Raw genomic sequence first — 25138 nt, forward strand, 5'->3', positions numbered from 1 at the left:
TGCTCCAAACGGCACTCGAAAAGGTTATTGGGCGCAGTTGACAAAAATTGTACCTAGTCACGCACCCTAAATCGCCTTACTGTCCGACCCGGTCCAGTTTCGTGTCAAGCGTCTCCAAACCGTTCTCGACCCATAGGGTGCATTACGGGTGCGCCGGATACAAGTGGCAATAAGGTACTGAACTACTGCCGAACTCTATTTTCCTTTCCCTTTCATCTTTCCATTTTATTTCCTCCACCCCGCCGCTACTCTTTCATGGCTAGACCACGCGGTCATCGCCGATGTGCATCGTTCTCCCTCTCCCAGCCATGCCACCGAAAGCACCAAAGGTGCTAGAGGGGAGATTGAGCATTCGTCAAGCCACAAAAGAAGCCAACACCAAAGACGAAGCTAGATGGGCTGACTAAAGAAGAATGGGACACCGTCTTCATCTGATGGAGGTACACCAAGGGATGCACACGAAGTTAAGCATGAAGAAGGCGACAAACCGTGGAGACTGTGAACCTTGCTATGTACAACATCACTCCCTCCAAGCCTTCACCAAGGGATGCCCAGGATCAAACGGCTAGCCCCGCTAAGTCTTCACCAAGGATGCTAATGGAGGAAGCCACATTGGTAGGTAATTTTTGGGTTGCCGGCGTGGATGAAACATCAAATGAACAATGATGTCAAATGACTGCCACATGTTATGAACACAAACATAATGGAAAAAATAATGGTAGCTTCAAAGAACATACAATGGTGTGTTTGATAAGAGTCTTTATCAAACTGGTAACAAATAACACTCCGGCGAAACTATTTCTTGCCGGTAGGATATCCAAGAAGTGACATTCCTCATTGTTGATAAGCTTGCATATTCGGTCTTCCTCGCCAGCACCACTAACATAGATGACATTAATTCTTAGTGACCTCCTCTCAAGAAAAATATACAATTTCTTCACCGGTGAGACAGCTATGTGTAATGATTTGCTTACATGTTTCTCCTTCCATGCAAGTCTACTTCCGCAACTTCGCTGGAACGGAGCCGGGAGTATCGTTGAGCACCATACGGGTGTCAAACTACGAGGTGCTATATTTGCGGTACTTGATATCTGGGAGAGGACTTCTTCACGAACCTGAGGTCGGTGTCACCTGTTCGACTACATCGTCCACGTACGTTCTAGCGGACATTAACTGCTATCGGTCTACGAGGTTACGTTTTCGATATCGCATCCGTTACTGCACTACTACATGTATAGATCTGGGACGCATTAGGATTTGCTTATAGTTAGATTTTTTTTGTTTTCTGTTGTCTATTTGTTCTTGCCCCTGCCTTTCAGTCAAAATTACAGCCACTACCACCGCAAAAGAACGGTTCGCACGTTTGACCCACAACACGCATGATTCCTCCTGGTCTAACCAATTGACCCACATACGCAGCGCTCCGCCAGGGACACAAATTCTTGCTGAGGAAAACCACACACATAAGGAAGATTTCCATCAATTTGACAAAACTGATTTTATGCAATACAAATATTGGGGAAACATCATATTATCATTGATACTCATTGCTGACTCTTTGCCCCCAAAATCATCATGTTATCATGGATGGGAGATCACCTTGTTCTTTGGTGTGATTTATCTACGTGCAATTTTAGACTATGAAAACAAATATGAGCCCTTGACTCTTTTGATAGATGAACTACAATGTAAAGATGAAGTTATCACCACCGCTGACAGAGCTAAAAATTATTATTATTAACCTTCTTATTGGATTTTTGAAGTTTTGAAGGCTCATTCCAAATCTAGGCATTAATCAAATTGACCTTGAATCCTCCATGACACGGTATGTACTATTAGTTATTTTCAATCTCAGTTATTCTTTTACACATGTTTATTTACCCTCAGATTTATGTTGTGTAATTTGAAGAAAGATGACTTTGTATTTCTATATTTTTTCATTGCAAAAATTTCTGTTGTAAGCACGGGCATGTTTCCTAGTATAGTGCTGAAATAAATTTGAATTTCTTGTATTTCGGGTATTTGGCAAGGTCCGAATAATTTTGGTACATCCAAATTCTGAACACCCCATTATAGTGTGTTTTGATGGTTCGAGTCGTAGCTGCACCCAACAGCAGCTAGCTTGTCAGCGATTGGATTGAATCATAGGAAGATGTGGAGCATGGTGTTCATCTTTGCGTCGGCGAGAGTGCGATGGAGGAGCTCTGTGGGGTGGATGGCATCCCAGAATAGAAACTTCCCAGCGTCCGGGCACATCAGCGGGCTCCGGCAGTTGCACATGTACTTTATCTCGAACAGCCCGGTGGTGCTGCAGCACTCGGCCTCGACAATCTCGATCCCGTATGATGCGGGGTGTCCAAGCACGTCTAAATTCCACCGGGAGGGTGTCAGGGGATTGGACCCATCTTCTATGTATAGTTTCTTGTGGCTGGTTTTCATCTCCAGGGACATTGATATATTTTCAAAATGGGGGAGCCACAGCCTCTGCATCAAAGCGATGCATACTTTTATTTAAACTTTATTCAAGAGGGATTCATACATCATAATACCTGAAGCCACCATTTAACACCTAGAAACCTGACCATGACATGCCATCAGGCCTCTGCCCTAAAAACAGAAACAAACGCTCCACCAACTAAAAGTCAGGGGCATCTCTGAGTCGCCCTATGGCGAAGACAGGAGCTCACAACCAGTTTAGCACACCCTTGGCGAGCACCTTTTCCCTCGCTTTAGAAGCCGTCACCACCATCGTACCGCTGATCCATCTCCATGGCAGAGATCCGCATAGCCCTTGGCAGTCCCGATGACGACGCCACCATGGAAGATATGTCGCGCGTAGCACCTGCCAAGCCGACATGACTCAGTGTAGCACCTCTCAGCTAGGCATGACTTGACATCTCCTCCTCCACCCTCTGTCCACCGGCGCTTCTCCACAAACGATGCTCCTAAGAGAGAAAACGACACCACAGTGCCGCCATCATCCGGACTGTAAGACCAGACTAGGGTTTCCCCCAGAGCAGCACAAGTAGGTCGATGGTCGTTGCTCAGCGATGCCTTCATCACGGTAATGGCGCAGAACGCCACCATCGCTTGCCAATTGGCTCGGTTTTCATCGGCAACTTATGTCTTCCCAACTCGCAGCCGAGACTAGAACTATGATGGATCTCGTGATCCGACAACCGAGCCTCAGGTCAACCACCTCAGGTGGAGGATGTGGACACCACCACCATATCTGGTGCAGCATGACGCAGGAGAAGCCCAAGGAGCCACCGCCAACAAAGTAGCCACCGGAACAGCAGCTCGAGAAAAAGCCCGCCCAGACCCATCCGGGCCTAGAACCGACCAAACTCCACGATGCCGCCGCCCGATAGGGCCGCCGCCTGCAGATCGCTTCCTGGCCGCCGCCACCCCACTTCGCCATCGCAGATGGAAGCTAGCCCCCCACCGCCGCCACGCCCCTAGACAACGGCCGATGAAGAGCCAATATTTTTTGTGTACCCTCGAGACAAAAAAAAAAAACATGTGGTAGGTATTTTGGTTGAACGGAGACGATGGCTTGGGATAGGGTGGTGCCTCTGTTGTTGATGGTGAGAGACCAGTGGATTACTGAAGAAAAAAAGGGTGCCGGGAGCCCGAGACATATTGCAAGTTTGTATTTTTTTTGTGTACCCTCGAGTGTACGAGTTGCAATGATTCAGGTGTACGCAGATTATCTGTGTTCTGTTATTGTGTATGCTACTCACATACGTTGCATGGTTTCATGTTGCATATGTTGTGAAGCAGTGGAGGAGATAGCAATGGCAATGTTGTTCTCCAAGAGCAGGGTCGTACATGAGAATACGGAGGCCCTGAGCAAAACAAGAAATAGAGGCCCTCAACATGATCATTGACAACTAAGATGATTTTATATATACTACTCACTCCATTTCAATAAACAACGCGTCCTTCTTTTTCGTATTTTATCTTTGATAAAATATTAATCTATATCTCTCTATTTAAAAAGGATGTTTCAATTTTATCTAGATATACATGTATTTAGATGAGTTTAGTTTGTAGATACATGCAAGTTTTGAGGAAGTTGAAACATATTTTTCAGGATGAAGTATATAAAAAATATTTGACATAAAATTGGTATCATTAGAAAGTATTTTCCAACACGATTCTAACAATGTTGTTTATGTATTATATGATCGTGATATTATTATCCTATTTATTTGGTGAAGGTTCACATTGAAATGTGTGTGCGTCTTATTTATAGGAATGGAGGTAATATGTGGTAAAATAAATTAAAAGAAGTGCATCATGTGAAAAAGCAATCTAAGAATTCAAAAGTGCTAATTTTTAGTCGAAATGTGTCATCTTCCTAAAATAAATCTCAATTAGTTTTTCATAAAAACCCTCGAGATAAAATCTTAATATTCATTGGAAGACTAACTGAATTAGCTGCACTCGCGATGGAAGAGAAAGAAAAGATACGGGTAAAGAGGCGTGGGTAGCTTGGGGGCGTTTGGAGTTAAAACGATTGCAAATTTCCTATGCACTAGTACTGCCTTAATGGAGTATAGTAGCATCTCCCATCGAATTGATTGAGATCCAATTAAGCAAAATCGGTCATTAGATTACTAGTTTAACATATTAATTTCCTCTAAATCGGGAGGCCTTGTGCGGTCGATCGGGCTGCACATGCCTGCCGTACGGCCATGTCCAAGAGATGTTTCGAGGCAACCAATGTGGACTTGTTGCATACCAATATTTTTTTGCTGCGTGGATATACTTAGATGTTGTGATGAATTAGGATGATTTTTTGCTGCATGGATATACTATTTCGAGTTGGAGCGTGGAGGCAACATACATCAGCTAGGTTGTCGCCGATTGGATTGAATCATAGGAAGACGTGGAGCGTGGTGTTCATCTTTGCGTCGGCGAGGGCGCGATGGAGGCGCTCCGTGGGGTGGATGGCGTCCCAGAACGCGAACTTCCCGGCGTCCGCGCACGTCAGCGGGCTCCGGGAGTTGCACATGTACCCCATCTCGAAGAGCCCGGTGGTGCCGCAGCACCCGGCCTCGACGTTCTCCAGCCCGTACGACGCGGGGCGCCCGAGCGCGTCGGCGACGGGGCCGTAGACGTCGCCGTAGACGACCCTGGCGCCGTCGAGCTCGGCGTTGAGCCTGTCGATCAGCGCGCGTAGGCCGGCGTTGAATCCCTCGGCGACCACGTTGTAGTCCTCGGTGCACGCGCCGCCCAGCAGGGCACGCTCCATGGGGAGGCAGCCCATGGGCGGCAGGCCGTTGAGGTCCACCTTGCGCGCGCCGAGCGCGTGAAGCGCGCGCACGAACGACTCCGCGACGCCCAGCAGGTAGTCGGTGCCGTAGGCCGCCGCCGTGTGGTAGTCCTTGGCGTGGCCGCGCGGCACGGCGTAGTAGTTCTCGAGGAAGTCGTTGGTGCCCATGCTGACCAGGTAGAGCGCCTCCGTGAGCGTCTCTCGCGCCCTGTCGTCTCCCTGGAAGCTCCTCAGCTTGGCCGCGTACTCCTTGAAGTACTCCAGCTCCTTCCAAATCGTGAGCACCGACTGCCAATTTTACAGCTTCAGTACAGAAAACCACAAATAGAAACTACTATGTCAGTGTGCTTCGTGCTGTGACGGCTTACGAAAATATCTGACGTGGCATTGTCGTAGCCGGCGCCGGCTGAGGCGAAGCAGGCGCCGGCGGCGAGGTCGCTGATGTTTCTGCTCGGGTCGAGATAGGGTGGCACGAGCGGTGGCAGGCCGAACGCCTCGGATACGAAGTCGACGGTGAGGCGGCCATTGCAGAAGCGCCCCGTGGGACGGCCGTTCTCCAGCTGCAGGTCGCGGCCGTAGGGCGCGAAGTCGCTCCTGACGAGGGTGGAGATGTAGTTGTTGTTGCCCGTGTCGACCGTGGAGTCGCCGAACACGATGAGGGCCGAGATCTTGGCCGCCACCGGCTCGCCCGAGAAGACGCACAGCTGCAGGAAGATGATCGGCAGGTGACGCCGCAGAGACAGGTTTGGGTACGCCATATTTCTTCCTCTGCCGATTCGTGCCGTTTTCACTGCTTGCCATTTGTGGCTTTCTGCGAGTAGGCGAGCAACTGGAGACTCAGATATGCTGAGAGTCGCAACCGCTACTAGTCCAATGGTGGAAGCTTCCAATTTGCTGGGAAAAAGGCAAATATGGGGGAAATTTTTTTGGGTGCCCGTCAGACAACCTGGGAGGCAACCCGATCAGCAGGAGCTGAACGGAAACAATCATCTACAGCAGGATAGATCGTGTTCAAGTAAGGTCGTGCTTGCGAGCTTCATATTTTAAGTACTACCTTACGTGTATCCCTAGATTATCAATTTGGTCAACATAATGTCAATTACTAACAAAATGTCCGTGTGTTACCACGAGATAAAAAGAATTAGAGAACACAACGATCAAACAATCTGGTATACAATTAGGGTTAGATAGGTAGATGGTGGAGGTTTGAACAACCCCTCTTTCCGTCTTGTGAAATAAAACCAGTCGTTGATCCGCCTTCAGTCCTCCACCAACCTGACATGCACGACACGCATCGACTCGTCGCCACGCGCCTTGGGTGCCCCTACCAATTTTGACCATTTTAACCAAAGGTAAGCAAATTTGAAAAGGGTTTAGGTAATGTTTCTGATCTTTTACACCCCATTCACTCCTATTTTGTCTTAGTCCCTCTCCTGTTACTTTTTACCGAGCTCCACCACAAGGCCGGTACCCAGCACCTTACATGCGCGTGTTGTGCTTCCCCAACACTTTATCTCCATGACACGTTGACCCATGTGCATTCCTTCATCGACGCCACAATGAGACGAGCATGTAAATGGGTAACAATGTAACTTATTCTTCTAGCTCTTGTTTAGGCGAGACGCAGACATACCTATGGAGCAGACTACCTGATTCTTTTCCGATACATGGACGTAAAATAGTTGCGTTGATGTGGAATTAATAAATGAATCTACGTGTAAATGTATAAATTAAAAGTGGGTAGTTCCTCACATTTTAACGTGTAATTTTAGAGGCACATATTTTTATTTCTTCTTTGTATTTTATGCTCAACAATGTATATTTCGCTGATCAAAGGTTTGTACTTCCCGGTGCATTTTTTCGCTTTTGTAACAAGGTGAGCTTGCAGCCGAGACCCACTTCTTGTTTACTACTCTAGGATGTAGATAAACTTATGAGCTTCAGAGAAAGGAACCGGTACCCGTCCCCGTCGCTCCCGCGGGCGACGGGTGGGTGGAACCCAATCCTAGCGCATACGCCTTTCTCCTCCCCCTCCCCTGCCGCCGCCGTCGGCGCAGGCCGCCGGGTAAATCCTGCGCGGTGCCGGCGGCGGCGGAGCTGCCTTTCCCCGCTCGTGTAGGAGGAGGGCGCGGGGTCTTCTCGTTCTGCAGCGGTGCATCCAGGTCGGCGAGGATTCCGGCGGCTGCGCGTCTTCACGGGCGGCGGCGCGACGGGTGGCGTCGGAGCGGCGGCGCGACTGCTTGGCCGCGGGCAGCGTGGTGGCCTCCCCTGAGCCGATGTTTGGCTCTTTGAAAAGGACCAAATATAGGTTAAGATACGTCTGCTATATTTTCTGACATAATCTTCTTAATTTTCTTGTTGTAGCCAATTTATGCCACAGTTGACGTTGTGGCAGATTTTGCTGAACAATTCACTCGACTGGAGTCAGAGAACGTCCAGCTTCGCAAGGCTGTTAAGACTTGGGCTGATCAAGTGCTAGAAGCTAACAGGCTTACAGCCGAAGCTCAAAACGAAAATATAATCCTGAAGGACGAGCTGAAGAAGTTGAGGAAGAAAATGAAGGACGAGCAGGAGGCAAGGCACAAGGATTTCATTGAAGCTGATGAAAAGGAAGGTGCCCTTCGAGAGTCCATTGCGAGTTTGCTAAGTAACTTTTCTTCATACTTGTATGATACTTATCCAGAATACCTTCCTGGTGCGATGAATTGCTTCTTCATATTTTTCTAGGTACTGCCGACATGCCTGTCGACCGTACAAACAAGATTCGGGTGGACTCGAAAAGGAAGGATTGTCTTTCATTTGCAACTGAATCCAGCAACCAACTCCAAGATCTCTTGAAGAAAACCAAGAGGGCTTTGTCAATACTATTTTCGATGATGTTCCTGAAGTTGGATCAAAACAAGACTCTTCAAGAAATGGCGGACACTTTCTTCGTCGACTCCTCGGAAGCCATAGAGGTATTGAAGCGACACTCTCATATTTATGGAGCAGTCCTTAGTTTACAACTTTTGATGGGGCACGGACTTGGTTCTGAGATGGAGAATCTATCCAAGGCACTACCAGTGGATGCCAATAATTGTCTTGTCGACCATGAACCTTTCAAACAATCCTCAGTGTTGTGCGCTAATCGACTCCTCAAATTGGTTGAAGAGGACAAGAAGAAAGCTGCATCCGAGGCTGCACCAAGTTCATCAGCACAAGCTTGATTAAGCCTTGCCTACTAATTTTTAGTTGTAACCCGGATACATTCGACTTTTAATCTATACTGAATTAAGCTGGCTCAGTTGTTCATCACTTAACATTCTTTTGAATGAAATGTTTTGTGCGCTCCGGATTGGAGTTTTCCGCCTTTTGTCGATGTTCTTCTAAGAATGTATATTAAATGTTTTGTTGCAGATTTCTTCGACTTCTTCTTCTCGTGTCGAAACTTCTTTGGATTCTTCTGCTGTTGATGAATCGGAGCTTGCACGCCGCTTGCACGATCAAATTTTCCGACTGAATAAAGACATGACTAGCTTTCATACTATGACAGCTTTGGTGAAGAAGAAGAGCGAAATTGCTGCTGCGGTCGAACAACATGCTTTAGATCGTCTTCGTGTGGCTACCGAGAGCTTAAGTTGTAAGAAGTCAGCCACCTCTTTTCTGTTTCACTTGATACTTCTGTGAATAATCTTCCGCTAACTTGTTCTTTGTCTTCAAAAGTCGTTGCTTCCGATGAATCAGAAGAGAATATGCGAATCCATGAGAAGATTGCAGCAATGACCGATATTACCCACCCGAAGTGTGAACTGTGGTCCAATAAATCGAAGGTCGTAATGGTGGCAAAGTTCGAGTATCGAGCTGAGAGAGTTCATTATTATTTCGACAAGTACCATGCTCATCTAACCATGGTATGGAAAACCATGTTTCCATTGGATCCAGAACCCGAAATTTTGTCTGCTTTATTCAATCGATTCAAGACTCAGACTAGAATTCGATCCTTGGTGCGCAAAGAACTTCTTGCTGGAGCCGAGCTTGCACTTGCTTCAGTTTTAGCATGCCATCCGACCATGGATTTAGAATCCATAGCTAATGCTAACGTAAGATTAGATCAATATTATTCCATAGCTAGACATCCTGCTCATATTATTGTCTCTAGGATGGAAGCAGGTACCGAAAGAGATTTGAAGAATCAGGAAGATCAAGGGACCTTGCCATGATAGAAATTTTAAGTATTCTTGTATGTAGTAAAGTTTTGTAAAGAAATTCTCCCTTTTATGATAACCTTGCGTTGCAAGGAGTAATATTGTATGTATTTGATGTTCTTTTTAACATCATTATGAATTGTTGAACTGTAAGTCCAGCTGAAATATTTTGTCGAAGGCAACTGAGTGATCAGGTCAGTTTGCTCACTAGATGACCCCGTACTAATCGCAATTTTTGTAGAGTCGCTTTGTATGTTTTGTAAGAGCGACACCCTTCGAATAAACGAGGGATTTAGGCGCTTTTTCTTGGCTTCGTAACACGGTGCACCGGTATGAGCCTTTTGTATGTTGTATTGTTTCCATCAACTGCAGCACTAGTAAATTTATTTGAGGCTTGGATGGAATTTATTTTTTGATAAATACTTATGGTTTCCGAGTATTGCCGGAAAAAACCACGATACGTCGATAACCATAGCTCCCGATAGGAGAATTAATTAATATCGACATTGTAATAATTCTTTGCAGCCCCCGAGTATTGCCGGGTAAGCTTATGATGCGTAATTTAGCCGAAGCTCCCGATGGGAGTAGTAGTCGATAAAAGAAGCCCGAACATTTGTTCGAGTGAAGAGATAACAATGTAAGCTGAACCAGAAGTTTTATTCATAATATGTAACAGGCTTAGAAGCATTTATGTAATAAAGAAAAAATGTCGAGTTCTACGCATAAAATCGTCGCAAGTGTGCAACGTTCTATGGGTTCCCAACATCTTTTCCCGAAGTAGGATTCTTGAGGCGATAAGCTCCTCCTGGTATGACTTCAGTGATGATGAACGGTCCTTCCCATGGAGATTCAAGTTTCAAGGATCTTTCTTGTTTCAGCCGTAGTACTAGGTCGCCAACGCTAAAGCTTCGAGTGCGAACTCTTCGACTGTGGTAATTCCGTATCGCCTGATGATATACTGCTGTTCTGGCTAAGGCGATGTCTCGAGCCTCATCAAGAAGATCCACATCATCTTGTAGTGCGTGAACAGAGGTTGCCTCTATATATGTGGGCACTCGAGGTGCTTCAAAGCGAATGTCGGCTGGTAGAACTGCTTCAGCTCCGTAGACAAGGAAGAATGGAGTATATTGCGTTGACCTATTTGGTGTAGTCCGCAAACTCCAGTGTAGTGACGGTAATTCTTCGACCCAAGATCCAGCTGCACCTGTAAGGTGCTTTTTAATGTCATCACATATTAGGCCATTGATCCTTTCCACTTGCCCGTTGGTCTGAGGATGTGCAACCGAAGCAAATTTGAGCTTGATACCATTGTTGTTGCAGAAGTGATGGAATTCCTTAAAATCAAAGTTAGTTTCATTGTCTGTAATGATGCTATGAGGCATGCCAACACGACAAGTTATTCCTTTGAAGAATTTGACAGCAATTTTGGCTGTCTGATTAGTGACTGGTATGGCTTCTATCCATTTGGTGAATTTATCAACTGCTACCAATACATGAGTGTGACCACCAGGCAATGATTTCGGTAGTGGACCAACTTGATCAAGTCCCCATTGTGCAAAGGGCCAGGGCAAAGGTATTGTCATTAGATCCGTGTCAGGTGCATTTGGTTTTGGTGCAAAACATTGACAAGGGTCGCACTTCCAAACTAAGTCTCTTGCATCGGCTGCTGCTGTTGGCCAATAAAACCCAGCTCTGAAAGCTTTGGCCACAAGTTCTCTACTGCTTGCATGATGACCAAAGGTTCCTTCGTGTATTTCTCGCAACAGAGCTTTTCCATCGTTGATGGCGATGCACCGTTGGAAGATGGCAGATATGCTCCGCTTATAAAGGTCACCATCCACTATGACAAAGGCCTTAGATCGACGCACGATGCGTTTAGCTTCCGTCGGATCATCTGGCAATCGCTGCTCCATCAAATATGCCAGAAAAGGTTCGGTGCATAAAGGTTTGAGAAGGAGAACTTGATGTTTAGATTTATCAGTAATATCTTCGGCATCTTCCTGGAGCATAGCCCCCGAGTCAGTAGCCGATACTTCTGGAGGTGTCGAAGTTTTTTACTTTAATGGACCTTTGAGTAATTACTTCATAGAAGACTCCATCTGGAATAGAGGAGCATGTAGAGCCTATATTAGCCAAAGCGTCGGCTTCCTCGTTGCTGGCTCTGCCGATGTGTTTTAGCTCGTAGCCTTAAAACTTGGCTTCCATCGATTGTTACAACTGATGATAAGCAATCATGTTGTTGCTGATAGCGTCGCATAAATTCATCAACTGCTGAACCACGAGATTCGAATCTCCATAGATATCTAGACGAGTAGCTCCACATGCTTTGGCCATACGCATCCCATGTAATAATGCTTCGTATTCTGCTTCATTATTAATTTGTTGGCAATGAGAAATTCATCCTTAGAACATATCTCATTTTGTCTCCTTGCGGCGAGATTAGCACTACTCCGGCCCCTGCACTTGTGCTTCGCTTAGATCCATCGAAATACATCATCCATGACCCCGACATGTCGGGTGCTGCCGGGATTTATGACTGGATCCAATCAACCAAGAAATCGGGGAGGACCTGGGATTTGATTGCTGTTCGGTTAACATAAAAAATATCAAGCGGTGCTAACTCGATAGCCCATTGAGATACTCTACCTGTAGCCTCTGGGTTGGTAAGTATGTTCTTCAATGGGGCTTTGGTGACAACAATGATCGGATGCTCTGCGAAGTAATGCCGTAATTTGCACGTTGTCCTCCATACTGCATATGCCAGCTTCTGGTGATGAGGATATCGTTGTTTTGCTGGTGTAAGTACCTCGCTAAGGTAGTAAACGGGACGTTGCACGCCATGGACTTTCCCTTCTTCTGCGCGTTCAACGACAAGCACAATGTTGATAACTTGTACAGTTGCAGCTATATAGAGCAGCATTGGCTCCTGTGGAGTCACGAGGACTGGAGAGGTCGACAGGACCTTCTTTAAGTTTTCGAAAGCATCCTGTGCCTCTGCTATCCACTCGAACTTTTCAGATTTCTTCATCAGCTGGTAAAATGGTAAGGCCTTTTCTCCCAGTTTTGTGATGAATCTACTAAGTGCTGCCAATCATCCCGCCAATTGCTGCACCTGTTGTAGCTCTTGGGCGGCTCCATGTCAAGAACAATTTTGATTTTCAAAGGGTTAGCTTCTATCCCTCTGGCTGAAATAAAGTACCCGAGTACTTGGCCTCCTGGTACCCCGAAGAATCATTTCTTTGGATTCAACTTGATTTTGTATCTGTCGAGATTGTCGAAAGTTTCTCTCAAATCATCGATGAGAGTAGCTGCATTTCTGGTTTTGACGACGATGTCATCGATGCAAACCTCAATATTTCGGCCAATTTGCTCTCCAAGGCAGGCTTGCATGCACCGCTAATAGGTTGCACCTGCATTTTTCAATCCAAAGGTCATGACGTTGTAACAGTAAACGCCATGCGGAGTTATGAATGCAGTTAACTCCTGGTCTTCTTTTTTGAGCTTGATCTAATTATATCCTGAGTAAGCATCAAGAAAGGAGAGACGATCGCAACCTGCTGTGGAGTCAACTATTTGATCGATGCAAGGCAACATGAAATAATCCTTTGGGCAATGCTTATTGAGGCTTGTGTAATCGATACACATACGAAGAACTGTCGTATCTTTCTTTGGCACCATGACTGTATTAGCTACCCACTCGGCTTCCTTGAGCTCCCGAATAAAACCAGCATTGCGGAGCCGATTAACTTCTTCACCAATAGCTTTTCTTTTTGGTTCTGAGAAACGACGTAACATATGCTATACAGGTTTAGCATTGGGGTCAATATTGAGGGCGTGCTCAGCGAGTTCCCTGGAAATACCTGTCATGTCGGATGGTTCCCATGCAAATATTTCCCAGCGCTCATAGAGGAACTCGATGAGCGTGCTTTCCTATGCGGCAGCGAGATCTGCTGATGTGTTGACCGTTTTCTTCGGATCAGAGGGATGCACTTGATGCTTCTTGGTTTCCTTGGCAACATCAAATTCATCGGATTTTGCGTTCCAATTATCGGCAGGTGGCTGTGTATGATCAGTGACAACGTCAAGTGCATTAAGTTCTTCCGTGACTCCTGAAAGATCGAGATGTCGCCTAGAGGGGGGGTGAATAGGCAATTAAAAACTCTTACGGATTTGTCTTGTAATAATGCGGAACTAAACTATCGTTTAGTTTACAAGCACAAACCCTAAATATGCTAAGCTCAACTAAGTGTAACAATAGCAACTAGAGCTAAGCAAGATAGGCACAAGATATATGTAGCACAAGTGATAGCAAGATATATGTACTTCAAGCACGATGGCTATCACAAGGAAAGAGAGCTCGGGTATAGAAATAACCGAGGCACGCGGAGACGAGGATGTATTCCCGTGTTCCCTTGCTTTACAACAAGGTACGTCACGTTTGGAGGAGTGGAGGTCCCACGAAGGATTCCCCGCGCCACGAAGGCTCACCCTATTCTCCGAACCACACCCACGAAGGATAATGGCCCTTTCCTTATGGTTAGCTTTTCCTCCGCTCCGGAGATGGCAAGCTCCACAACCACTTCACACGCTCCACGAAGGAGAAGCCCGGGCCTCTTCACAATCTTCTTGAAGAGATCATCGGAGCACCAATCACCAAGCCAACTAGGAGGTCACCCTCCAAGAGTAACAAGCTCACGGTCTCTCAGTCGAACTAATCGTGGTGGAGAGCTCAACACTATGCAATGATGCAAAGCAAGAACACTAGAGGTGTTCAAGTCCTTCACACTCAAATCCCACCAAAGCAACGAATGCTAGGATGAGATTGGAGAGGAAGAACAAGGGGGAAAGTCAACCAAAGACTCCAAGATCTAGATCCCAAGAGATTCCCTCACTTAGAGAAGAAATGGATCGGTGGAAGTGTAGATCTAGATCTCCTCTCTCAAATCCTCAAATATGAGCAAGAATGGTTGGAGGAATCAAGGGGGAGAGCAAGTTCTTCAAATAGCAACAATGGAGGTGAGAGAATGGGAAGAACTAGTTGCTCAAGGTGGAAGAAGAGCTATTTATAGCATGGGAGCAAATAAAACTGTTGGGGGGAAAAAGACAAGAAAAACGGGCAGAAAACGGCTCAAAAACGTGCCCCAGCCGGCGGCCCAGCCGGCTGACCGGAGCTGTGGCCGGCCAGGCCGGTCTGGGGTCCGGCCCAGCCGGACCAGCAGCTGGGCGAGGCATGCAGCGCGCGTGGGCGGCGGATAAGGTTGTGGGCGCGCGGTCCGGTCCGAAATCCGGCTGGGCCGGGGTGCCAGCCGGGCGGCCCGGTAGGAGAACCGGCCTGACCGGAGGGGGAGCTGGGCCAGGCTGGCGCGTGGGCCGGTGGCCGCCCGGTCGACCGGGTGGGCCGGCGTGCGGGCCGGCAGGCCGGGCGGAAACCGGGGCCTTCCCCCTTTTTTCTTTTCTTTTTCTTTTTCTTCTTTTACCTTTTCTTTAATAACTATTGCTCCCGAACTCCGATTGACATGAAACCAATTTTGTTGGAAAGATAACGATGAATAGAACCCCAACAAAAATATGGAGACTCCTCTCAGAACATTTTAGATGATTTTAGAGAGGGAGTCTCCCACCGTCAATAAACGGTGAAGACGTCCAAACTCGAAAACGCAATAGAAGATGCATGCGGATTCCGTTTTCGATGAACTTGGGCTTGTTGTAAAGCTAGCAACAAGCTCAAGAACCTCACACAGATAAACACCAAGAAGCAATAAGGATATGCAAAGTATGCAAAGGATTGAGCTCCCTAAGACGATGTGATCAAGTTACCCAACCGAAAGCCCCTCTTAATAGTGCGGCTATGTATCCTATAATCCGGTCTCCCATCAACCACCTTGAGACCGGTAAAAGGAAAAACCTAGCAAAGCCATACCTTTGCCTTGCGCATCCCGCTTGATCTTGATGATAGCTCTTCAAGCTCCATACAAGCCGGTATGCCTCAACTTGATCATCGTTGCTTCGTGAAGACTCACAAATGCTCCCCCATACACCATGATGGGAAAGCTCCATAGATGTACATCTTCACATGTCCATTATCACCAATGGACGGCAAGCTTCAAGCATGTGATCCACTTGAGATGCTCATCTTGAACTTGCCCAACTCAACCTTGTATCTTCTCATACTCACATAAGATAGAGCATGGCTAATATTGAGTTCCACATAAGAACTCCATCTTCATTTCTTCTTCTTGATCATATCACATATATATCTTCATACCGATGATCTTGATGCCAATACACAAGGTATACCTTTATCTTCATGGCATCCATACTTGAATCCAACACATGGAGAGCAAGTAGTACCTATGGAATATTCCTTCATATAAACTCAATGAAAACATTAGTCCATAGGGGTTGTCATTAATTACCAAAACCACACATAGGGGCAATGTACCCTTACAATCTCCAAACTTTGAAGCGATCTTCTGGAAATCTCTATCGCAGTTACCAGAACGAGAAAAACTTTCGTGAACAGTTATTGCTGTCCCATTATTGTCTGGCATCTTCAACTTCAAGTACGCGTAATGAGGTACCGCCATGAATTTGGCGAACGCTGGCCTGCCGAGGATGGCGTGGTACTGTGATTCCCAATTGACCACCTCGAACTCAAGTTTCTCCTTCCTGAAATTGCTAGGTGTGATGAAGACTACATCCAATGAAATTTTGTCAAGGGGATAAGCGGGTCGGGTTGGGATGATGCTATGGAAGCCTGTGTCACATTCTTTTAGCATATCGACTGTTAATCCCATTTCCTTCATTGTGCTTGCAAATAAAAGGTTCAGACCACTTCCTCCGTCCATGAACACTTTGCTCATGTTGTATCCTCCAATCTGTGCTTTGGGAACTAAGGCAGCGTGACCGGGCCTTGGAACGGCTATCGGGTGATCTGCTCTGCTGAACAAGATGTTTTGATCCGACCAGTCGATATAATCGGGTACTTCCGCCATAGCCACTTCTGCGAATTTTATTTCTCGTGAAAACTTCTTAGCTTCTCTCTTCGAAAAGCTAGTCTTATGAATCATGTTGACTTTCCCTCGAGATGCAGGGTAAACTTTGGTTGGTATGTAGATATCTTCTTCTGGCAAATATTGATGTCGTTGAGAGTAAGTGTAGGCTACTGCCCTTTCTTCTGCTGAACGAGCTTTTGCCTCTGATTCAAACCATAGCTCGTCGCAGAATTTCTGAATGTCGAGGAACTGCTGACACTCTTTGAGTAAATGAGTGGCATTCTCGATGGACGAGCTTTTGCCTCTGATTCAAACCATAGCTCGTCGCAGAATTTCTGAATGTCGAGGAACTGCTGACACTCTTTGAGTAAATGAGTGGCATTCTCGATGTTATCCTTTGGGTCGGCATAAGAGTGAAAATAACATGGCGCATCGAGTTGTTCCGTGGCTGATAAATAAGGTGTACGACTGCGGCTCTTGTTTGATTGCGTTTATAGCATCCTCTTTCACACTGGCGAAGGTGACTTGCGGCTCGTTCTTCTTCTTCACCGCCGTAGATCCCTTCGCCTCTTCCGTTGCTCCTCTCTGCTATCGAAGCGACTTCGGCTGTTCTTGCTGCTATTCCTAGCCAAGCCTACCGAAGCTGTAGGTGGAACAATGGTTTCTGGAGCCGAAGTTCTTAGGCTTGACGCGTTTGAACTGGGAAGTCGAAGAAATCCTTTGGAATCGTTGATGAAGTGGACACCACCGAAGGTTGCATCCATATTGCCGCGTAACTCCGAAGAGATCGGACGCGGGGCCTCAACGCGTGGTGTGTACTCGAAGGAACCACAACGAACTGAGTTTCTTGGACATGAAGGTGTTCGTGAAGCCAGCATGAACGCTGCTGATATGATCGGAGTTGCCGATGACATGCCTTGTACCGACAGGTTTCCCACAGACGGCGCCAATTGACGAGGGTGCTCCTCGGCAATGCCCACCTTTTGGGGCTTAGGGTTGACGGAATCCTGCAGAATGACACGAGACATCGGATACCAAACAAACGGGGAGAGAGATTTACCCAGGTTCGGGGCCCTCGATGAGGTAAAACCATTACTTCCTGCTTATCTGATCTTGATTATCAAAATTATCGGGTTACAATGGGGTAGCCAAAGGCTAAGACTATGATCTCGTCGAGAGGCTAAGATTTCTAATGACCTAGCTCTAGACTTGCGGTGGTTTTGGCTGCAATGATTGTATGTCCCTCGGCATACCCTCTCCTGGCCCTTATATTGTAGGCCAAGTCTCGAGAGTTCTGTCCGGGTTCGATTAGGTTACAAAGAATTCTTCATCTAAACTTTCCTTGTTTCTTCGTCTTCTTGCCTTGTTCATCAAGAATTCTTCTTTGGAATCGATATAACGGCTCACCTTGGTCGGTGGATGATCTTCATGGGCCCCTGGTTGGGCCGTAGGAGGTAGCGTAATACTGGTTAGCCGAAGCGTAATGCCCAAATCACATGCGGAGCCCATTTTCCCAGCGGCAAGCCTAGGATGGACGATTTTTTTTGACAAATAACGGCGAATTCAGACAAAACAAGGCAAAATTCGTTCGAACATAAGCGAAATTTAAAGATATTTAACATATATAGGCGAGTTGGTACATATATAGGCCGAATTCGTACATATATTTGAATTCGGCCAGATGGAAACCTAAACTAAAATTGAAAAACGGCGTGCCGAAACGGCGCCGGCGCCGATGGCGGCATCCCCAGGGGGGAGTTGCCGGCCTCGATGTGCGCGAGCACATTGGCGAGCGTGCGGACCGGCGCCCCCGCCAGCGGCGGCGACCGGCGGCATTTTTACGCGCTGGAGGAGCGGGAGGACCGTCGTACGCTGCGAGCTCCCATTCGTGCTGGAGATGGAAGAACTCGTTCCAGGCGTCGTAATTGTCGGCGAGGTACCGCTCCTCCGCGCGCTGCTCCTCGCTGAGGGTGACCCGCACAACATCGATAGCGGTGTCGAGTTCGTCGCCTCCCACCGGAAGCGGCGGGATCGGGACGCCCCCCGCGCTCAGGCGCCATCCTCCGGGCACGCGGAAGTCCGACGGCGCCGGGTAGCCCGCCATGTGCAGGAGTACCGCCTCCCACTGGTGTAGGGAATGACGGCCGAAGCCGTTGTTCGCCGCGCCGTGGCCCGCCATTGCTCGCTGGAGACGGATTGGGGAGAGAAGACATGGCTGGGGAGAGGAGGGAGATGGTGGTGTTGAATGCGGCCAAATGCGGTAGTTTCCGCGATAAATAGAGGGAGCCGCGTGTGAATCCAAGGCGATGCCGCGTGGAAGCTACGCGTCCGGCGAAGACTGACCGGCGGCAGGCTTTTGAAGCGCGCGGAAGATGATTGACCTCTGTCACCGACAAGTCGAGGCCACCATTCGCGTGGGAAGTTTTCTTGATGTTTCCCGCGCTTTCGTTTCGTTCGGAGTCCTCGAGCGCTCCCCGGGGGCCGGGGATGACCTGGGCTCGCCGTACGGATGAAAGCCCAAATCCGAGCGAAAACGAGGTTCCGGGAACGCGACTGGGCCGTTTTCATCCATCCGAATGAAAAAAGGGTCCGAGGGCACATACAATGCGGTGATGACAACCTTCCCTTAGAGATGTCACGTCAAATTTTTGCTTAGTTGGAGGAGAGAGAATGAAGAGAGAGAATGTTGTCTTCCCTTAGCTAAGGGATCACGACTATTTTCTCCATTGTATCACATATGTCTTCTCTTAGCAACAAATTTTCTACCAAAATTTAATTATTCGTATTAATTGCTAGAGATGGTTGTAATAGATAATGCATTGTATGACTTATATCTAATGCCTTCTCTATCTGATGTGGCGAAGTAAGGAAAAGCATACTTTCTCTAGCATTGTACGTTGCTCTGAGGGCCTTCCGGGGAGACGGCTGGAGATATTCTAACCTGAAAAGTTACTAGTATATATCCGCACCAGTCAAATATCGAGATCTGCTTTGGACACGATTGGGGCCTAAAATTGAAACACGGTTGGAGTTTGCGGTTTTGGTTACTCATCCGGATCCGTCTATCTAGAGCCTAAGAGCATCTCTAGTCGCGTCCCCCAAACCATCCCCCAATGCGCGCCAGATCGAGCGTTTGGGGGACGTGTTTTGTTCGTGTTGTGTTTGGGGGACGTCGCTCCCCAGTTGCGTCCTTCAAACGCCGCCTCCAAACATTAAAATAATTTAAATAGATAGAAGAAAACTCTTTACTAATATTCAAATCAGTTCAACATGAACAAACTACATATAAAACTTCGAAAAACATAATTAAATTACATATAAATTATTTTAAACTACTTCGTCTTCTTCTTCGATGATGGCCCCGCCTCGTCGTCGTCATCACGGTGACGCTTCCTGCTCGTCACCTCTTCCGAAGAGGCGGTGTCGGCCGACTCGCGGAGGAACTAGTGTCCTCCTCGTCGTCGCTGGTGCTCGCCGGCTGCACCTTCGCCTTGGCCTTCGCTTTCGCGTTCGCCTCCGCCTTCGCACGGGCCGCCGCCGCCTCCTCAGACCCTTCCTCCTCCGCGTCCTCCTCCACGCCCAGCCATTACTCCTCGCTGTCAAGTGCCGGCAGGGAATCGTCGCCGCTGCTGGGCGTCCGGGTTCTGTCCCACCAATGGCGAAATCCAGCAAACTTTCCCTCGCTGGAGGTGTCGGATGGAAGCTGTGAGGTGTAGCTCATCATCGCTGGAAGCTTGGATCAATGGCGTCCGGTTGAAGATCCGAAAGCGCCTACGTACGGGTCTTATTGAGCGCGGATGAACGGCGGCGCAGAAGTCGAAGAGAGCGGCGGTTGCTCTTCCGAGGAGTCCGCGCTCCATTCCGGCGGTTGGCGCGTCGGTCGACGCGGTTGCCAATGCGACGGTTCCGCTTCCCGGCAACTGCACCGTCGCTACGTAGGCGGCGGTTAAGCATCCGAGCCGCTGACACGTCAGGCCGCGTCGTTTCGCCTCGCTTTTCGTTGTGTTCGGTGTGCCCGATGCGTCCCTTGTGGGACGGGGACGGACTCGGGTGCCGGACACCGTATCGAACCGTGCCGAATAAAAATCAGCTTTGAGACGTTTTTTTTATTTGGACACTCCCCAAAACCGTTTGGGTGACGGTTTGAGCGACGCGACCACAAAGCCTAGCCGCCGCAGCGGGAGCGGAGAGGGACAGCCCTAGCCAGAAATTCCCCAATGGCTTCTACGGAGCTCGACCGCGCCGAGCAGCAGCGCGAGGCCCGCCGCAAGCGCCGACAACGTAGTAGAACGCGACGCAAGGCCGGTTCCGTTCCGTCCTCTTCCGGTGAATCTGGGTGAGATCCCACTGCCTCCCCCTTCCCCTTTAGGCCTTGAGCTTTCTATTCCCTCTGCGCGGCTGTTGAATCACTGCTGAAAAGTAAGGTTTTTTAGGGCAGAAAATGATTTTTTTCTGTATAACAAGCGCGAATACAAACCCATCTTATAACTTTATTTCTTTGCTCGCGAATTAGCTCAATCTAGATGCATGCTAGGTGAGTCTCGAAGAAATTCTATGCAACAGCAAGCACGTGCAATGGTGAAAGGGACTAGCTTTAAACCAACTACTTTGAAATTGGATTCAATATTCCTAATTCCCACCAATCCGTTACATGAATGACCCCCAGACTCCCATCCAACGCCCAAATTTATTTGTCTAGAACGTTGAGGATTGGTATTGCGCCCGGTGAGTTCCTAGTAACATTAGTAGTAGGAGTATTAGACTTGTCCTGTATATTAGTTATGGAGTAAGTGTCAATGCACTAGTGAAACTGTGAAAGGGCTCCAACCAGTTCTATGTAATTATTGATTCTAGGGTTGCTACTTCCTGAAGGGTGTGGCGTGTTACCCAGGGGAGGAGGGGAGGGGAAGCAACATGGTACCAATTGATATCTCAAATGGAACTTAATTTGTGGATCAATGCCGGGAGAGAACTAAATTTTGTGCATAGATGTAGAATAATGCTCATTGTTTCAAGTTAGTACAGATCTGTAACCTCTATCAACTTGCATATAGCACAATTATCGTTCAGAATAATATGCATTTTAAAGATAAATTATCATACTCATCGAGCTTGTTCCCCTTCAGACCCAAGGAACATGTCAGAAGTGCTGCGCAGACACCATCAGCACAAATGGTGGAAGAACTAGCTGATTCATTCTCAGAGCAACTACCTGGGAGGATTGCCGACAAAGGAAAATCAGTCATGGGTATTTTAGTGGAGGAGAAAGACCTGGTTTCATACCGTCGTGACTGGGAATACTCTTGGGGCAGCAAGTTCGGCCTCTTCCAAGACTACAGTAATCTACTTAACCATCTGGTTCTTGCTTTGCTTATCTTCTTCCTACTGCACGCCTCAGTTCGATCAGTTCCCTTACTGATCCTACAAAAAAAAGTAGATCAGTTCCCTTGTTGCTAGCTTGTATCCTATATGTCTGAACCTGAATCCTTGATTTATTGTTTGACTTCTTGACTGATTTGAGACTTTGCTGCAGCTTGTGTGAGAGCCATGCTCTTCACATGTAAACCCACCCCACCACATGCAAGTGTCAAAACTTGCTTGCAGATTTTCTCCATCAGAGTCACAGAGATTGATGATGGTCTCGAGTGGCCACTTGAGGTCTATGGCTTGGTTGCCACCCGAGACTCTGTGGATCATAATCGCAACATTATCTTCAGACGCGGAAGGGATGCCTGCCAATTTCTCACTGAACAGGTTTTCCTTATTTCTCTTGCTCGTGGAGGGGAGAGGAAGTTCCCACTAGATTGTTTTCAAGTATACTGTGTGACTGTCTCGTTATCTAATTTAACCTTGAAGTACCAAAATGATCACTGTGCACCTTATCCTTGCGCACAACCAGCACCACATTAGATTTGATAATATCATCTGTCATAGGCTTCAATATCCTCTGTTCGCCATCATGCACAAATGTATATGTATTAGCTCTCCCAGCATGCATAGCATTACGATCATACTGCCATGGATGTCCAAGTAATAATCCACACACCTCCATTGGCAACACATTGGACTCCACCTCATCAACATATTCACCAACTGTAAATGGCACACACACCTTATGTGTAACCTCCCGCATCCCGCAGCTATTCAGCCACTCAACAACAATGATGCCACCATTACCTTGCTTATGCCATTAGTACAGCTACCACCATCAATCATCAGCTTGCATGCTTTGTCTTTTATCATACACTGAGTCTGAAATAAGTTACGGCGCTGAGCATCCTCTCGCTATTGAAATGAGAATATATAGCCGTAGGAATGTTTTACCAACAATGGTTGTGCCAGTTTTGCTTCTGCAAAGACATAGGTGTTAGAATCTGACTTTGGTGAGGTTAATGTTTATTTTCATTTAGTTTTTGGGTCAGATTATGCTCTTTAGCTGACTTTGTTGAGGTTAATGTTCATTTTCATTTATGTCGGTTGGCTATGTCCTGTATCCTTGTATCTGGACGTAGTTAATTGATTTCTTAACAATTACAAACGATGGTTGCAGGATTCATTTTTGCTGTTGACTGGCCCGTCTCGTGCGGTCGTGTTCACCGGCCCTGTCGACGTCGAAATCCAACTAAAAGTGAAGGGCAGCACAGAGCCTGAAGACAAAGATTTGATCTCCAACGTGCTAGTATACAAACGCGATTTCAGTAGTAACAGTTCTGGTGGTGCAGGCAACCTCGTGCGTAGCAGCTGTTCCAGCCAGTTCTGCTCACTGGAGCTCACGTCCGCACTAATCGCCGGAGCGGTCGAGGCCACCGTCATCACCGCGGAACTTATCCAAGGCCGGTGGCCCAAGAACTTGGGAATCCGTATTGTCTCTGGTACTTCCAGCACAGATGAAGATTTCGTACTGCTTGATGCTCGAGACGGAAAGTTTCGTGTCGATCTAGCTGATGGTGTCATCACCCTTTCCAGACACGTTGTCTGTGTGGAGAAAGATGGAGGACTGAAACTCTCTGTTGAGGCTTACAAGAGAAATGGAGATATCTATGAAGAATCTCCTGTGACAGTCTTGACACCCAAGAGATTCTCTGCGAGCCTTGGTATATGCAAGCTTAACTTCTGCACGATTCGGTTCACTGTCGGTTGGTCCTGCCTCGCGACAGTGAGTGATCTGATGGCCCATGGTATCTGATGCAACAAACCATTTAGAACTAGAGGATACCTTACCCTGTCCGAAGCTGTTTAGCTGTATCCACTTGGCGTTTCCAGCCGTATGGTAAAAGATGTAGAACTAGTTACCTAGTATCTCTAACAGTCATGTTATATATGTTCCAGACCACTATTTAGAGCATCCCCCAAACCATCCCCCAAACCGCGCCGGATCGAGCGTTTGGGGGACGTGTTTTGTTCGTGCCGCGTTTGGGGGACGTCGCTCCCCAGTCGCGTCCCCCAAACGCCGCCCCCAATCAGAAATTCAAATAGATGCATTCAAAAGAGATCGTTCCCGCCGAGCCGATTCGTCGCGATCAGAGTAGCGGCGATCGATCAAAGTACTGGGCGCGCGATCATATTACAGACCGGTGGTGCATGCAGATTAGAAGAAGGGGAAGGGGTTGGTCGACGGCGTCGTGTCCTCGAGTCGACGCAGGCCCGTCGAGCACGACGACCTCGTCGCGATCCGCCCTGTTCCCGTGCATGGTGCGTCTCGCTCCGTCGCCGACGCGGAGGCCGACGCAGGTGTAGCAAGAGAAGACGCGTCAGCCTCGCTCTTGCCGCGCCGCCGCCGTGCCGATGCCGCTGCCGTGGCCGCCGCGTCCGCCGCCGCCATTTTGGCTTCGATGTCGTCGAGGATCCGGCCTTTGAAGAAGCTGTGCGCCGCTCGCGTCCGGGGAGACATTCCCTCTCGTCGACGCCCGAGCAGGGACATGTCGTCCCTCGCGTTTCTTGAGCTCCGAGCCTTCTCCTCTTGCCTCTTGAGCAGCTCGGCCCACCTTTGGTCGGCCTTCTTGTCGCGGGAGATAAAGGTCGAGGAGACGTCGGCGAGGCATTTCGTGATCGACGCCTCGCGTCTTCTCGTACGACGCAGCGTCGGCCAAGGCGGCCTTGGCAGCCTTGTTGCCAATAGGACGCCCTGTCGGCTGCCGCCGGCGCGTCCGCATCAATGGCGTCCTTCCCCTTGGACAGCGACATGCGCGTCGCCCGCCATTTCTCATTCATTTTGAGCTTGCCATAGCAATGCATCGCGCGAAAGACTTGTGACCTTCCGAGTACTTGGCGTACAATTCCATGGCCCGATCAAACTAACCAAAGGAAGCAGTAGTCATTTCATCGAACACAATGTGGGCGCTACGGATTATGGAAGAAACAAGCCGTACCGGCTTGGCCGACGTCGGCGCCGCTCGTCGCCTCGGGTCTCTAAGTCGTGATGGTACCCATGGAAGGAGTTCACCGACGCCCGGATGATGGCCCATCGCGTCGACATTGCCTTCTGGCTCCTCTTCATTGTCACTTTCCGGTAGTCGCTGTTGATGAGCTTGCGCTCATCGAACTCGGCCTTGATCCTCTCCCAATACTTCCCGCCTTTTTGGTTGGCACCGATGATGGAGTCATGGCTCACCGTCGCCCACGACTCGCACAGACATTGATCTTCCGTAGGCGTCCACTTCGGGCCTCGTGTGCCCGAC

General features: G+C 48.1%; 2 protein-coding genes across 2 annotated transcripts; one reads left to right on the plus strand and one right to left on the minus strand.

The window, feature by feature from the left end:
- Positions 1–4882: 4882 nt before the first annotated feature.
- LOC124689839 (GDSL esterase/lipase At2g04570-like) lies at positions 4883–6039 on the minus strand. The gene is made up of 2 exons (XM_047223304.1): positions 5650–6039; positions 4883–5569 (listed from the first exon to the last, which is right to left on the minus strand). Exons 1-2 carry the CDS (start codon positions 6037–6039, stop codon positions 4883–4885), a joined length of 1077 nt encoding a protein of 358 aa, XP_047079260.1.
- Positions 6040–20641: 14602 nt separating this feature from the next.
- On the plus strand, positions 20642–23796 carry LOC124691883. The gene is made up of 4 exons (XM_047225164.1): positions 20642–20796; positions 21587–21798; positions 21994–22214; positions 23011–23796. Exons 1-4 carry the CDS (start codon positions 20678–20680, stop codon positions 23644–23646), a joined length of 1188 nt encoding a protein of 395 aa, XP_047081120.1. The 5' UTR covers positions 20642–20677; the 3' UTR covers positions 23647–23796.
- Positions 23797–25138: the final 1342 nt, after the last annotated feature.

Source organism: Lolium rigidum, chromosome 2 (assembly GCF_022539505.1).
Source record: "Lolium rigidum isolate FL_2022 chromosome 2, APGP_CSIRO_Lrig_0.1, whole genome shotgun sequence".
NCBI classification, from domain to species: Eukaryota; Viridiplantae; Streptophyta; class Magnoliopsida; order Poales; family Poaceae; genus Lolium; species Lolium rigidum.